General features: G+C 40.0%; 1 protein-coding gene and 1 non-coding gene across 3 annotated transcripts in view; one reads left to right on the plus strand and one right to left on the minus strand.

The window, feature by feature from the left end:
• EDNRA (endothelin receptor type A) overlaps positions 1 to 14,501 on the minus strand; it is a 66,122-nt gene extending 51,621 nt beyond the window's left edge. For both annotated transcript variants that reach the window (XM_068989892.1, XM_068989891.1), the window contains exon 1: positions 14,036 to 14,501. In XM_068989892.1, the coding sequence (XP_068845993.1) occupies positions 14,036 to 14,455 (420 nt within the window). In that variant the 5' untranslated portion in view covers positions 14,456 to 14,501. The remainder of the gene's footprint in view (positions 1 to 14,035) is intronic.
• LOC138094211 (U6 spliceosomal RNA) lies at positions 8,699 to 8,802 on the plus strand. The gene has a single exon (XR_011146240.1). It is a non-coding gene; the product is annotated as a U6 spliceosomal RNA (small nuclear RNA).
• Positions 14,502 to 17,676: the final 3,175 nt, after the last annotated feature.

The raw sequence follows: 17,676 nt of genomic DNA on the forward strand, positions 1-17,676 counted from the left end.
ATAGACTCACAGACATAGACAACAAATTTATGGTTACCATAGGGAAGCAGGGGGAGGGTAAATTAGGAGTTTGGGATTAAAATATATATATCACTATAGATAAAATAGATAACCAGCAAAGACCTGCTGTATAGCACAGGAAACTATACTCAATATCTTGTAATAATCTATAATTGGGGAGAATGTAAAAAAGAACTGAATCACTTTGCTGTACACCTGAATATTATAAGTCAAATATATTTCAATAAAAATTAAAAAAACAAATTTAGGGATATTAATAAAGTTCCTATTCAAATAGCTTCAGATTTAATGAAATCATTTCATTAAATTTCATATGTAAATTTTAAAAAATTGAGAGTTTCTAGCTTATTTTTATAACAGTCGGACACGACTGAGCAACTTCACTTTCACTTTTCACTTTCATGCACTGGAGAAGGAAATGGCAACCCACTCCAGTGTTCTTGCCTGGAGAATCCCAGGGGCGGGGGAAGCCTGGTGGGCTGCCGTCTATGGGGTCGCACAGAGTCGGACACGACTGAAGTGACTTAGCAGCAGCATAGTTGATTTACAATATCATATTAGTTTCAGGTGTACAGCATAGTGATTCAGTGTTTTTATAGATTATATTCCACCAAAGTTACTACAACATAGTGGCTATAATTCCATGTTCCATACAATATATACTTGTTGTTTATTTTATACACAGTAGTTTGTATCTCTTAATCTCTTACACTAACTCCCCTAAACCAATGATAACCACTAGTTTTTTTCCTATATCCATGAGCCTTTTACTGTTTTGCGATACACATCCATTTGGTTTATTTTTTAGATTCCTCAAATAAATTATATCATATAGGATTTGCCTTTCTCTGTCTGACTTACTTCATAAAGCATGATATTCTTTAGGTCCACCATGTTGCTACAAATGGCAGAATTTCACTCTTTATTTATAGTTGAGTACTATTCCATTGTAGGAATATACCACATCTTTGTACATTCATCTACTTCCACATATTGGCTACTGTATATAATGCTGCTATGAACAATGGGGTTGCATGTATCTTTTCAAATTAGTATTTTCATTTTTTCCTCAGATATATACCCAAGAATGTATCATTTGATATTTCTATTTTTGTTTTTTTGAGGAACTCTCACACCGCTTTCCACAGTGGCTACACCAATTCACATTCCCACCAACAGTGTACAAGGGTTCCCTTTCTTCCACATCCTTGCCAACATATGTTATTTGTAGACTTTTGGATGATAGCTATGCTGACAGGTATGAGCTGATATCTCATTATTATTTTGATTTGCAGTTCTCTAATAATTAGTCAAGTTATTGTTTTATGTGTGTGTTAGCCATATGTATGGTCTTCGGCCATTTTTTGATTGGGTTGTTTAATTTTCTTTGATATTGATTCTACAAACTGTTTATTTTGAATATTAAGCCCTGTTAGTCATATCATTTACAATAATTTTGTCCTGTTTTGTAGGTTGTCTTTTTGGTTTGCTGATGGTTTTCTCTGCTATGCACAAGTTTTTAAATTTATTTAGGTCTCATTTATTCCTCTTAGTTTTTATTTCTTTTGCCTTATGAGACAGATCCAAAAACATATTGTTATGATTTTTGTTAAAGAGTGTTCTGTGTTCTCTTCTGGTGATTTTATGGTTTCTGGTCTTACATTTAGGTCTTTAATCCATTTGGAGTGATTTTTCTTTTTTCTATATGGTATAAGGAAATGTAGCCATCCAGTTCTCAGCACTACTTATTGAAGAGAGTGTCTTTTCTCCACTGTATAGTCTTGCCTTCTTTGTTGCAGATTAATTGACCATAGGCGCATGGGTTTATTTCTCGTATCCCTATTCTGTTCCACTGATCAATGATGTGGCTGCTTCTGTGCCAGGACGATGTATTTTGTTCACTGTAGGTTTATATATAGTCTGTGTGGTAGTTTGAGCATTCTTTGGCATAGCCTTTCTTTGGGATTGGAAGGAACACTGACCTTTTCCAGTCCTGTGGCCACTGCTCACTGCTGAGTTTTCCAAATTTGCTGGCATATTGAGGGCAGCACTTTCACAGCATCATCTTTTAGAATTTGAAATAGCTCAACTGGAATTCCATCACCTCCACTAGCTTTGTTTGTAGTGATGCTTCCTAAGGCCCACTTGACTTCACACTCCAGGATGTCTGGCTCTAGGTGAGTGATCATACTGTCGTGATTATCTGGGTTGTGAAAATCTTTTTTGTATAGTTCTTCTGTGTATTCTTGCCACCTCTTCTTAATATCTTCTGCTTCTGTTAGGTCCATACCATTTCTACCCTTTATTGTGCCCATTTTTGCACGAAATGTTCCCTTGGTATCTCTAATTTTCTTGAAGAGATCTCTAGTCTTTCTCATTCTATTGTTTTTCTCTATTTCTTTGCATTAATCACTGAGGAAGGCTTCCTTATCTCTCCTTGCTATTCTTTGGAACTCTGCATTCAAATGCTCAAAGTTCTCCAAGCCAGGCTTCAACAGTATGTGAACTGTGAACTTCCAGATGTTCAAGCTGGATTTAGAAAAGGAAGAGGAACTAGAGATCAAATTGCCAACATCCACTGGATCATTGAAAAAGCAAGACAGTTCCAGAGAAACATCTATTTCTGCTTTATTGACTACGCCAAATCCTTTGACTGTGTGAATCACAATAAACTGTGGAAAATTCTTCAAGAGATGGGAATACCAGACCACCTGACCTGCCTCTTGAGAAATCTGTATGCAGGTCAGGAAGCAACAGTTAGAACTGGACATGGAACAACAGACTGGTTCCAAATCGGGAAAGGTGTACGTCAAGGTTGTATATTGTCACCCTGCTTATTTAACTTCTATGCAGAGTACATCATGAAAAACGCTGGGCTGGAAGAAGCACAAGCTGGAATCAAGATTGCTGGGAGAAATATCAATAATCTCAGATATGCAGATGACACCACCCTTATGGCAGGAAGCAAAGAACAGCTAAAGAGCCTCTTGATGAAAGTGAAAGCGGAGGGTGAAAAAGTTGGCCTAAAACTCAACATTCAGAAAACTAAGATCATGGCATCTGGTCCCATCACTTCATGGCAAATAGATGGGAAACAGTGGAAACAGTGACAGACTTTATTTTTTTGGTCTCCAAAATCATTGCAGATGGTGACACAGCTGTGAAATTAAAAGACACTTGCTCCTTGGAAGAAAAGCTTGACCAATCTAGACAGCATATTAAAAAGCAGAGATATTATTTTGCCACCAAAGGTCCATCTAGTCAAAGCTATGGTTTTTCTAGTAGTCATGTATGGACACGAGAGTTGGACTATACAGAAAGCTGAGTGCTGAAGAACTGATGCTTTCGAACTGTGGTGTTGGAGAAGACTCTAGAGTCCCTTGGACTGCAAGGAGATCCAACAAGTCCATCTTAAAGGAAATCAGTCCTGAATATTCATTGGAAGGACTGATGCTGAAGCTGAAATTCCAATACTTTGGGCACCTGATGAGAAGAACTGACTCATTGGAAAAGACCCTGATGCTGGGAAAGATTTAAGGCAGGAGGAGAAGGGGATGACAGAGGATGAGATAGTTGGATGGCATCACTGACTCGATGGACATGAGTTTGGGTGAACTCCGGGAGTTGGTGATGGACAGGGAGGCCTGGTGTGCTGCAGTCCATGGGGTGGCAAAGAGTCAGACACGAATGAGCGACTGAACTGAACTGATAGTATAGCCTGCAGTCAGGAAGGGTGATGCTTCCAGTTTTGCTCTTTTTCCTAAGATGGCTTTGGCAATTTGGATCTTTTGTGGTTTTATATAAATTTTAGAATTATTTGTTCAGTTCTGTGAAAAATGACATGGGTATTTTGATAAGAATTATACTAAATCTGGAGATTGTTTTGTGTAACATGGCCATTTTAACATTATTAATTCTTCCAGTCCAAGAGCATGAAGTAATTTTACATTTCTTTATATCATCTTCAATTTCCTTCGTCAGTGTTTTACAATTTTCAGAGTATAGGTCTTTTACCCCCTTGGTTAAGTTTACTCCTAGGCATTTTATTTCTAGCTTCTTTTTAAATATAATTTGAGACATGTCCCCAAATGTCATTCATTATTCTTTCATATTCCGCATTTAATTCCTATGCATTTGGTAAACTCCTGGGGAGGAGGGTCTAGAAATGCAACATTTAGTTTTATCAATAAAATCAGGTGTTCATATCCCACCTGGAACTGTGGTAAAGCCATAGACATTCATGTTCCTGTCTCATGCCTACAGATTGCCTAGCCTTTCCTGTAATAACTGGATGAGACATCAGTTTGGCAAAACATGTTCCTCTGAGCAGATATATATGTCTAAGCAATCAGATCATCAAAGGACTTAACCTTTTTTTTTTTTTTTTAACAGTTTATTTATCTTTATTTTCTGGCTTCCTTCTGTCAGTTGATCTCACCAGCATGACAATGAGTATAGAATACAAAAATCTGCTTACCAGATGTTCCAATGCAATCTGCAAGACTTAGAACACAAATGCTATTCTGGAGAGCAATCTCTGTTTCGTATACATCCTTCCTTTGTAGTGTGTGACTTCTGTCCTAAATAAACAACTAAAGAAATATTGGATTTAATGCAGGGAAGAAAGGGGGATGACTATTTTTGAACACAGTCTTTGAAAATTTATTTCTGTACTAGGGCTGACATCTGGATGACTATCAAGTTTGTCTTACGAGGCATATGGAAGAGAAGCAGTGTGGCGGCTTAGCTAACAGCATGGCCTCTGAGATCAGGCTGGATCCTGATCTTGGCTCTGCAACTTGCTGACTGTGTGACCTTGAGAACAGTCTTTAAGCACTGTGCCTCAGTCTTCATTTTCAGGCAATAGCAGTGCAGTAAGTTTGCTGTGAGGATCCAGTGACTTAGCTTGGTACAGAGTAAACACTAATTAAGCTTTAGGGGGCAGTATTCTCCCGTTATAAATTGGCATGGTGGTGCTGGTTTAGTTGCCCAGTCGTGTCCAACTCTGTGAACCGTGGACTGTGACCCACCAGACTCCTCTGTCCATGGGATTTTCCAGACAAGAATACTGGAGCAGGTTGCCATTTTCTTCTCCAGGGGATCTTCCCCGACCCAGGGGTCACACCCACCTCTCTGGCATCGCAGGCAGCTTCTTTGCTGAATGGACCACCAGGGAAACCCTATAAACTGGTACACATAACGTATTTTCATTGTATATGTTTCCTTCGTCGATTTAGGAAATGCTTCTCAACCCAGTAGCCAGCAAGTTCTTGTTCAAACGTAAAATAGATCATGTCACTCATCTGTTCATAACCTTCTAAAACTTTCCTATCTCACTCACAGAAAGAAGCTAAAGGTTTTCTAAAGGTGTATAGGTAGGGTGACTAGGCTTCCTACTTTTCTCATGCCTACAAATTGTCCAGACGCAATTATTGATAGTGTCTCCTTTTATGCCTATTGTCCAGACGCAATTATTGATAGTGTCTCCTTTTATGCCTATTGTCCAGATGCAATTATTGATAGTGTCTCCTCTTACCCTTAAAGCATCTTGGTTTGGACAATAAATTAAATGGGCATCTATTGCTAGGCCCTATGTTATCTGCTTCCCTGCATCGCTCACCCTACCCCAGTATTTCTGTGACATCGTGTGTTACTCTTCTCTTCCTTCCAATCAACCACCATGGCTTCCTTGCTGCTCCACTGACCCTCTGGGCACATTCTTGCCCCAGGGCCTTTGCACTTGCCATTTCCACTGGCTGGATGCTCTTTCTTTATAGACAGTGGGATGGCTTGCTCCTTTAAGGTTTAGTTTTCACCCGACATCGCCTGCTATTGAGTTCTTTCCTCACTCCTCCCACTTTTATTCCTCTTCTCTGTTTTGCTTTTCTCCTTAGCTGCTATTTCACAGGCTTAACTTGACTGTTGTCTTTTTCTTCTACTAGAATGTAAACTCTTTGAGGACAAGGATTGCTTTTGTTCACTGCTATTTCCCCAATAACTGACATATAGGAGGAGCTCAATAAATATTCATGAATGAATAGATAAAGAATATTTAGAGAAGAGAGATCTGATGTAACTGAGTAACCAAATGGTCAACAGTTGCCCACCTCCATTACTTTCTAGCATAAAACTCGATCTAAAATGATAAGGCTCCCATGTTTAAGTGTTATGAGAAGCACGGTTTGAGTAACTTCTGTTGTCTATCCCATTTGCCAAGTTTAAGTCATGATGGCAAATGATGCTGACGAAACTTTTAGAGAAGTCTAAATTCTAAATTCTCTAAATTTTCGAGAAATTTAAATTTGCACATTCACAAAAATAATACTAAATCTGAGGGCACACTTGATTTTTGCTTCTTGAGTTCAGGAACATGAAGACGTCAAACCTCCCAAATTTAAAGAAACATTTTAGAGCATGTGGTTTTGTAAAATTTGATGTTCAAATTTGAAAATAAGGCTATCAAATAGTCACGCTGAATGAGACTTATGTTCAGTTCTATTACAGTTTAATATCAACTATTACCTTTATAACGTAGGAAAGTTTTTCCAAGAAAAACTAGACCTAGTTAAAAATAAAATGGTAGCTATAGAAAGCAATAATTCTAGCTCCCAAGAGATTATGGTAGATCCAGAAAGCAGTAGTAGAATTTCTGGCTGTGTATCAAATTTATTTTGACAGAGTTGCTTAAGAACATTCCTTATTTAACCACTCTAGCCTTCAAATCAGCTTCAGAGACAGAAACTTCATACCCCATCCTCTTTCATTTTAGTTCATACACTCTATATACAAACTGTGTAAATTTTGTATGATAATAAAGAAATGACACTCCCATGCTAACAACTCATGGGACAAAGACACTATGGAAATATTTCAGAATACAATAGCCAGGACATCTGCTTTTACTACACAGAATGATGGAATTACTGCAACACACACACACACAGTGTATATGAGAAAATTCTTTTCTCAAAAGTAAAGCATTTATGCATCACTATTTCAGTTTAGAACACAGCACCCTCTTCCGTGATCTGTCCTGTTTGATGGAGAAGTATACGTCACAGTGTTCTGTACATCCCAACACCTTCCCAGTGAGAAGGGGACTGAAAGCGCCTCTCAGCCCTGGGAACAATCCTGCCGTGATACATGGTTTCCATCCCCCATCAGCGAAATGGGAGTAACTGTGCTGTGAGCCAAATGCTGAGGGTTAGCTGAGTAACCTCACATGAGAATAATTACTTAACAGGACCATGACAGAAAGCAATGAGATTGCCAGACACAGGAAACAAAAAGCCAGAAGGGGAGGCAGAGTTGGAGAGGGTTCTGAAGCCTTTTCAGACAGCAACTTCCTTATAATAAACAGCAAATTGGGTAACAAATTTATCACTCTGTCATTTAATATGTACATATATCCTTAGGTCAGCTAGTTAGCATAATGAACTTTTACAATCTTCCTGTGTCTCAGCTATGCCAGAAAATCAATCTGTTTCCTGTTCTCTAAAGAGCAAATAAAATGTTTGGTGATATGAATGTTCATTTTGATAGTCTAAATCACTTGTAGGTTGAATATTTCAGTTGAAACCACAATTACAACTATGCTGAAGGACTGTGTATTGCACAGAAACCTTGAAACAAGATTCTTTAATTGGTTACACCACTCAAGAGCGAGGAAATTAAACAATATAATGGCAGAACCATAGAAAAAGAACTCTTGACCTCTAAAGACAAACAGAAAACAATCTTGTGATGGTGCATACATTTCTCTCCTAGATTTATGGACTTTGAGCTATCCTGGTTAGCAGGGGCACAGTAGAGATTCAATAAATTCAAAAAGCAAGCCTGTCTTTAGATCTGGAATTGCATGGGAGAAAAACATTCTTATAGAGACAAATACAGTACATTTTTCTTATTTTGCTCATTCATCAAGTAGTTTTGAAACTGGGCGCACTGTGGGATGTGGAGAAACCGTGATAAATGAGGATGATGGCCGCATGCCTCAGGGGACCTGCAGTCTAGAAGGGGCAGACAGGCAAGGGAATTGTCAGAGACAATGGAGCGTGTGTTCCGTGATCTTACAGGGCTAACAGAGAGCGTCATGGGAGCCCAGGAGAAAGGCCCTGACTCAGTCTAGGTCAGGCACGCTTGCCACACAAAGAGACGCTGCAGCTGAGATCTGAAGCATACAGTGGAATAAACCAGAGGAGGCATGAGGGAGAACACTTCAGGCAGAAGGATCATCTTGCTTAGCTTGGTTAGCTGGATAAAGAGGAGCAGATGAGAAGCATGGAGAGATGAGGCCAAATCAGAGACACCTAACAGGACATGATGAGCTGGGGCATGGGGTACCAATAAGAAGACAGAAAGCTCAGTGAAGGGACACGTTCTCTTTCTGAAAATTTAGGGCACACCTAATTTTATGATTCCAGGGCTATTACTGGAATATATGAGAAAGGCTGGTTTTTATTTGCTTGATGATGAGTAAAAGGCAAACATCATGATTATACATGCAGTGGTGGGTAATTTGATCAGCTTGGGAGAGGAGCATGTGCAGACCACAGAGAATACACTGTGCCTTGTTCGTAAATGAAGACCCCCTCTGACAGATTAACATCATCGTCCTTATCATCATCAATATTTTAATTTGAAGCTCTCAGAAAAATCAGATTACAAGTGTGTTTTGGTGCTCATTTCAGCAGCACATATACTAAAACTGGAACAATACAGATATGAGCATGGCCCCTGGGCAAGGATGACATGCAAATCTGTGAAGTGTTCCTACATTTTTTACTTATCTAAGAAACAGAAAGAGACCCACAGACGTAGAAGACAGACTTGTGGTTGCCAAGGGGGAAGTAGGGTGGGAGAGGAAGGATTGGGAGTTTGGGATTAGGAGATGCAAACTCTTATCTATAGGATGGATAAACAACAAGGCCCTACTGTATGGCACAGGGAACTAGATTCAATATCCTGTGAAAAACCATAATGGGAAAGAATATGAAAAAGGATCTATCTGTTTGACTGAATCACTTTGCTGTACAGCAGAAATTAACACAACCTTGTCAATCAACTCTACTTCAGTGGGAAAAAAAAGAAGTTAATTTTAATCGCATCATTTTGACGTGGTTTCATTATATTGTATTAAAAAGCACTTATTGAACAGGTTCTATGTTTGAGGCATATGCTTTATATGCTGGGGCAATTTGTTTCCAACACAGATATTGCCCTGGTGATTTGATGTGTCTGGAAACAACTCTTGTATGGCTGCCCAAACAAGATGGATTTCAGTTGCACAAGATGTCAAAGTCTGTGTGAATATGGAGATAAACTGGCTTTGTGCGAACGTCTCTGGTTTCCACATTGCTCAGATCCTCTGCCAGAGCAACATATTGGGAACCTTGGCTTTTCATTGCAAAATATCCTTGATAATTTCATACAGAAATTGTCTTTGTTTATTTTTCCTTGTTGTCCTCAGGAAGAGGTGGTTGCTTGGAGTGGACCCAATCAGTCAACAACTAATTACTGGATGTGTCACCGGCTGCTTAGCTCCTTCTCAGAGATCTGCCTTAACCTACATGCTACATGCTACGTGGAGCCGTTATTCACCTACAGGACTGTCTATGACGTCACTGGTTCCAGCTCCCCCCTGTGATGACATTTCCATGCCAAGTCCCTGGGCTCACCTGCTTCCCTCTTCCCATGGCTGCCAATCTCATCCTCTCCATTCTGCTTCCTTCCTACATAAATCTCCCCACATTCCAGCTTCTACTTAAGAGGCTGAGGTGCAATGGCATATGGGATTATCTGTGTGTACATCTGAGTTACTGTTGTCCTGAAAGCACATGGCATCACCGACTCGATGGACACGGGCTTGAGTAAGCTCCAGGAGTTGGTGATGGACAGGGAAGCCTGGCGTGCTGCAGTTCGTGGGGTCACAAAGAATCAGCCACGACTGAGCGACTGAACTGAACTGAGAGCACATGATACCAAACTTTGGCCCACCCATGCACCAACATCACTTTTAGGGTTTCCACTCTATTCAAGTTTAAAACCTCTCTCCCTAAAGTTCACATAAATGAGTCATTAAAAATATATACAATTATTAAATTCTATACTTCTAATCTATATGGTCATTGAGTCATTAGGGGGTATTTTTGCATTCGAAACACAGATACGATGCTTTGTCATTGTAATGAATGCAAATATTTTATATACAGATTGATCTATTTTGCTACGTTTTTACCTTCCTTGAAAATTCAGGATATCAGTGTAACTCTTGACAGATTGAATCCATCATCAGTTTGGTTATAAGTGTGACTATTTGAAAGGGTCTACTAACTCCTTTTCTCTCCTCTCTCCTATTTTTGTCAGTCTTCTCATGAAGCTAATGATATGTGTGGTTTTTTTTTTGTACAATTCAAAATTAGAGTAATCCCTTGATAAACAATAGCGTTTCTTCAACATTGCCACTTGAAAGCCAACAAGGTAATTGGCATTTATTTGCATCCTTTGGTTCCTTCTACTTAATAGTTTATTGTCTCAGACTGTTTGATTTTTATTATCAGGTAGTGTGTGTGTGTGTGTGTGTGTGTGTGTGTACTCGCACAAGTGTAAACAAGGCCAGAGGAATCTCTCTTCACTTTTTGGGTTATTTCTTCTCCATGCCATGTATATAACTTAAGACCTAATTCAGTTTTAAATTCAGGATTTGTACATGCTCCAGCAGAGGCAATTCGGTGACTATATCCAGCCTCAGGGTGGAGAATGTTACTTAGGGGGAGTGAGGCATTCGCACAACAGCTGCACGTGCATGTTAGGAAGAAGCAGGAGCTCTTGGGGGTGTCCGAGCAGAGAAGCACATGATAAGTGCAGGCAACGTCCATTACAGCCTGGAGGAAGAAATCCTGACACGACAGACATCAACAAGGAAACCTGGAAATTCAGATGTGTAGTGAACGCCTCTTCCATGCCCACGGAGCATCCCAAGCCACCCAACACCAGCTGCACAGGATGATGACCGAACAGAAACAGCCTAGTCGTCTGAGACTGGCTGCTCTGCTCTTCCAGCACATCAACACATGAAACAGTTTCAGTGCGACCTCTTTCAAAGTGAAAGAAAGATAACAAAATGCGAATAGAAAGAACACTTTGTCACGTACTCTCCTTTTTATTGTAATAGTCTAATCAGCAAGTCTAGCTTGCCGCCTGTACACTGCTTTCACTTATTCTGATTCTAACCCAACTCAATGCAATATTTGCCCTCTGGAGACACCTTAGAACTGAATCTAAAAAGCAAGTGATGGAACTCTTTTAAACACAATGACCACATGTGAGATTTGAAAACTTATCTTTCTTTGAAGAACATGGCACGTCCTTTCAACCATTCTTCTTTCAACCTAATTCTAATAGTAGGGGAGATAAAGAAGCTTCATGCATCTCTTCAATAGAATGTTCTTCAAGTCTGTGCACTTTTCATTGGTACCTAAACATAATGGTACAGTGAAACTAGATGGCTACTATTTTGCCCTGAAATACAGAGACAGCTCGACATGGTCAGAGGAATCCATAGGTCTGATGTGTGAGACTTCAAGGCATCAGACTCTTACAGCAGGAGGCAGCTTGCTTAGAAGGAATTCTCTGGACCCTCTCAGGCAGAAGTCAAAGAAACAGTAACCTCTTATGGTTCCCTACCAGACAAGAGGACTGCCAGGAGGAAGTAGAAATAACTCCTGAATATTGTGAGACTTTTATGCTCACTCCAGTGCTTTTCTCTTTTCCCCTGAAAGAAGACTGAAATGACTAAAGAGTAATTTTTTTTAACCCCAAAGGTTTACTTTCTAAAATAACCGTTGGTTAAATGACTCATTACATGAGTTTTAGAAAAACAGGAATTATACGAAAGTACTCCCACAACAAAGAAACACATCAAACTGTCCTCATTGTTGAAAATGGCAGTATAAAGTATTGGATTCCCAAGATGGAAGACTTATAAAGTCAAATAAGGAAGTGCTAGTTTTCACGCATTGCTGTATGAATGTAAAACAAAGCTTTATTTGAATTTTCACCAAATTTGGAGATATTCCATGTGATCTGACTTAAAATGTTATTATGGAATAGAAATGAAGTTTAGTCTGGTGAATGGCAGGTAGCACCTCAAAGAGAGAAGTCTCCTTCTCAGCAGATACTGATGTGCCAAAAAGCTGCTTCTGCACATGGTCAGATAGGGATTATTATTCAGAGACAGTTCTGTTGTTTTCCTGAGCCATAATGGGTTGGTTAACTAGCTGTATAAATATGAATAATCAATGTTTATTTAATATTCTACACCATGATTGTGAATAAGTCATGTCGACATTTTTTAATCTCTTACTAAAGAGATGTCTTGAGGAAGCTATGCTGAGTACATATACTATTTCACAAAGAGAAAATAAAAAACTTTGAAAAGAAAACAAATAAAGTTCTGTAGCATATGCTAAATACTTTAAATTATTTACACATTTGCCTCCTATTTACAATTTTGCCTCCTAATTTGGTTCTGAAATTCTGCTTTAAGTTCAAATAGAAAACACATGTGTTCATGCCCTTCTGTGGAAAGAGATGGTATGTGATTTTTAACTTTTTGTTGTCTAATTCCCCCAATTTGGCAAACAGAGTATTGGAATAATTGTGAGATGATTTATTTCCTTGTAATGTTCAAAGTTTTCATCAGTGTTTTCATCTTTGTCGTCAGACCACTGCTTCTTCTAGTAGGCCAGTGTCATTTCACCACGGTCGCAGTCTATTTACTTAAAACCGAGAGGCTATTATTTCTCGTAAAACTAATCATGTCTGTAACTGACAAAACTTTCCACTCTCAGTCATATTTCAGAGTATTCTTGCTCAGAATAGTTTTGTTTCTACAGATAATACATAGAAGGGGGAAAAAAAAAAAGAAGGCTGAGGAACGTGCTTTCCCTGGGCTAGGAATAAAGACATTCCGAAACAGCTGGCAAAGACCATGAAATTTCATTTGAATTTTAGCTCATTTGAATTCTTGCAGCAGTTTCCCCCTCACAACCACTAAACCAAATATGGAACGACTAATTCCTTTTGGCTGTGGTTGTTTTGGTACTAACTAGTCCCGAGAGCTACTCCAGTGTTCTTGCCTGGAGAATCCCAGGGACGGCGGAGCCTGGTGGGCTGCCATCTATGGGGTCGCGCAGAGTCGGACACGACTGAAGTGACCTAGCAGCAGCAGCAGCAGTCCCGAAAGCAAGGTGATCACACCAACAATGGGTGCGTTACCATTTTCTCCCACCGAGGCACTACCTTGGGTCCTCCTGCCTCGCTCTGGACAGTGGGTGCATGCAGGCACACAGTGGGTGCTCCATAAATGTAAGCTGAAACAAGGAGGGAGGCAGTGGTAAAGCGATGCCTGTTTTAAATGGTTTTAGCAACGCTGCTCAACGTGGTCACCAGGCTTGCCATCACATGCATCCTGTTATCTCTAAGTCACCCAGATAACTGCAGAAGCCAGCATGACCTTTGACTTCAATCAGCCAGACAGTCAAAATAAAACAAGCCCTCTCATTTCAAGTCACACTGTGGATATCTGGCTCCCAGACAGCATCACGCCATAAAGGTAACTAAAACTGAAGATACATTTATTTTAAATACTTGTTGGGCTCAGTAGGTCTCACCCCAGAAATGGAATCTCAAAAACATTCACTGCTCTTTTCCCATATTGCGCATCCACTCAGCCAGCTTAGGACTGGCATGAGAACCCCATTCATGGAAGACCATAACTTTGAAGAGTCATCCCTGAGATACTCTTTTGTTAATAAATAAGTCAGAAAATCAGTGTCACATTGAAGAAATAATAAAAATAGGAAATGTCACCCAGTTTCAAGACAGCAGAAATGGCTCTCAGTAAAAGCACAGACTGAAATTCCAAAGGACAGAAAGGTCTGTAGCACCTCTCTCAACTATGGAACCAGAGCATGCATTCCAACCTGCAAATGCACGTGCGGTGATTTCCTACCTTAAATACATTGATAGGGAGATCAATGACCACATAGATAAGGTCTCCAAGGGCAAGGCTGGCTATCAGCGCGTTGGGGCCATTCCTCATGCACTTGTTCTGGTAAATGATCCTGAGCAGGGTTGCATTCCCCACCATTCCCACGATGAAAATAGTACATGATATCACAGTGTTAATGTACTTGAAAGCTGAAGTAATCTTAGTCTGTTGTGGGCAATAGTTGTGCATTGAGCCATTGCTGGGGAGGGCCAAATTCGTGGGTTGATGTGTGGTAACCACGAAGCTGAGTTCTGTCCCACGGAAAGTGGTGACACTGTCCACACGGATGCTTAGGTTTGTGCTGTAGCTTTCAGGGTTATCACTGATGACACCTCCAACCAGCGCCACCCAGAAGGACACCCTGAGCAAAAAGGTTTCCATCTTGATGCAAATTTCAGGAAATGTCACTTAATCTGTTGATTTGACACCCTCTTTTTTTTTTTTTTTCTTCCTTTCTCCACCTGGAAAAATAAAAGAGAAAAAATGATTTTGGTTACAAATCCAGCTGCCAGTAAGATTGCAGTTGATGATAATTTACTGCTTCAGTTAAAAAGCAGGATTTCTTCAGTAAGTAGATAACATCTGTGTCAGGTTACCCCATGGGAGAACAAAAGCAGGCAAGATCAAAGCTCTCTATCAGGGCAAGTTGTATCTCTGTATCTCTACCACTGCCTCTGCGTCTCTCACCTTTCTCCCATAGCCATACCTACGCCTGGGGCTTCCTGGATGGCTCAGTGGTAAAGAGTCCGCCTGCAATACAGAAGATGAAGGAGCTGCCTCAGGTTCAATCGCTGGGTTGGGAGGATCCCCTGGAGGAGGCATGGCAAACCACTCCAGTATTCTTGCCTGGGAAGTCCCATGGACAGAGGAGCCTGGCGGGCTACAGTCGATAGGGTCGCACAGAGTCGGACACGACTGAAGCAACTGGACACACATGCACACGCCTACATCTAGATGATAATGTGAACGAGGCCTTGACAGTTTCCTCTTTAGGTAGAACAGAAGAAGTTACTTTCTTTTCTCCCTTACACTTAGGCTGATAGCCTGAATTACAGAAAATCTTCAAGAGTTGAGATAACAATATTTTATTTACTAATGGAAAAGACATTACATACTGAGTGAAAGTCATATAGTAGTAAGGCATAAGATCACCAAATTTTATAATTAAGAATCTAGTATTTCAACACGTGTGCTGTTAACATGTGTGTGTTTATTTCTATGATGAACATAGAAATAAAATGCACATGTATGTGTTTAATAAAATAGAAATAAAGTGCAGCTCAGGTGCTATTAAGTATTATGTTCACTGAAAATCAGAACTGTGAGTAAACCATCAATACATTTAACAATCTTAGTCAATTAAAAATAAGATAGTTGATAAAGACAGAATATTTATTTTATTAAAAACTTGGATGAATAATGTGTACAATCTACCTCTTTTTTGGGGGGTGGGCATTGCACGGCATGTAGGATCCTAGTTCCCTGACCGGGAATTGAATACACGCCCCCTGCTTTGGAAGCGTGGAGTCGTAACCACAGGAAGTCTTAACCACAGGTCTTAACCTTCAGGGAAGTCCAATCTACATCCTCTGACAGGAGATTTTTGCTCTTCCATTTGTCAGAAATTACTGTAAGAATATTTGTCAGTGAGTAGAACTAGGAGTAATGGACTTTCCCAGACCAGGTATACTATTTGATTTTCCAAATATCCTTTATACATTCTTTAAACACCCTTTATAGCTACATTGATTCTGACCAGCCATTCACCACGTTGAGCACTTCACACGTGTGATGTCATCTCATCCATACAATGACCACGAGAACTGTATATCTGTTTCCATTATAAACACAGGGAAACAGGCTCAGGAAGGTCAAGTAGCTTGTCAAGACCACAGCTGATGTGGCCCTTCTATGACTCCGAGGCAGGTGAGTCTGACTTTGAGTCTGAGCTCCTAACTGCTAGACTGTACACTCAGCACTTAAAACATTCAACAATGTTTCAAGCATTCTGAAGAAGTAACAGACATTGCAGGGTGCTTAGATATGATTGCAGAAGACCATTTCATTGTTTTGTTTTAGTCACTCGCAGAGAGCAAGTGGTCCTTCTTGTTCAGGAAGTCTAGATTTCTACTTCAGTGCTTAAAGAAAAGATGCTGGGAAATGAGGGAGGCTGGTGATTGCACAACAATCATATATAAAAATGGCGCTTCCCATTTTGATCTTTTGGATATTTTCTGTGAGTTTTTGTGAATCTTTCATTTGTGATGTAGTGTATGTATAGGATGAACACACCCAGGTCACAATTTAAGTTTTAAGAATTGTGTCCTTTTGAGCCTATCCATGGTTGATATCAACCATGTTTAGGAGTTTGACAGTTATCTTGGTTATTAATAAAGCTTAGGGCATAGTTAGTATATGAAGAAATGAGATTTATGCAAGGGGTCCAGGTCTAAAGTAGATGTAAGGTGCAATACTGTATACGTCTGCCTTCCCCGGAGATTTTTTCCCCAGGAACCTGAATTAATTTGGGATTTCCCTGGTGGTCCAGTGGTTAAGACCCTGTACTTTCAGTGCAGCGAGCGAGGGTTCCAACCCTGGTCAGGCAACTATGCCACGAGGCCAAAATAAGTTTACGTGCTATGGTAATCTATTTTACACCTATTTGTTATCTGACTTGAGCCTTACAGCTCTAGGTAGGCAGGGAGAATATCAAGAGGAAACAGCCTTGAAGAAGTTACGTTTTTGTGACCAAGAAGTGGTAGGCCAGGTATAACCCTTCAGTCTAATTAATCATAGAACTTGATTCAGTCTGATTAAATGATTCAAATATCAATTTTTCTAAGCTACGAGCATACTGGGCACACGGTTCTGCCTAGACAATTGCAAGTATTGGATTGGCCAAAAAGTTCATTTGGGTTTTTTGTACCAGCTTATGGAAAAAGCTGGTACAAAATTAACTTTTTGACCAAGTCAAATAGTACGCAGTTTTGTTTTTCTTTTTTCCCTTGCTTACAGTTTGGAGTATCTGACAAAATATTCATAGACCTATGAAACGCTGCTATTTCAGTTACACAGTGGTGATCAGGACTCCACCCCACACCGCTCCAAGAATAAAGCATATCGTCACCCTCCTCTTCAGATCAGAGATGAAAAAAGGAAATTCTTCAATATCTTATGCTATTTAAGTGATTAATGCCTTCCAGTTTCCCAATGGGAATGAACCTTAATGAGTTTTCTTCAAAGTAAGAGACAAGAAGGCCTTTCTCAGAAATGGAATGGCTTTGTGCCCATCATAGTCTGCTAGGAGAATATTTTGTGAACGGACCTGGCTAGGTGGTTCACAAAAGTAGCACTACTGTTTGAACATCAGCACTTCGGTTCGCTTGGTGAGCTGATTACCGCAAGAGTTGAGGAGTCTTATCAAACTGTGGGTTGTTATCAAAGTGTGAGCTGGCTACCATAAAAACCACTTGTCTCCCTCCTCCAACAGTGACACCACCATTTCTGAAGTCATCTCGCTCAGCCTTGTCTGTACACACATGAAGCTGCAGAACTAAGGTATACTTGGCAAAGGCATGTGACTGCCATATCATCATTGGCTG

The sequence above is a fragment of the Capricornis sumatraensis genome, chromosome 17, assembly GCF_032405125.1.
Source record: "Capricornis sumatraensis isolate serow.1 chromosome 17, serow.2, whole genome shotgun sequence".
Classification (NCBI taxonomy): domain Eukaryota; kingdom Metazoa; phylum Chordata; class Mammalia; order Artiodactyla; family Bovidae; genus Capricornis; species Capricornis sumatraensis.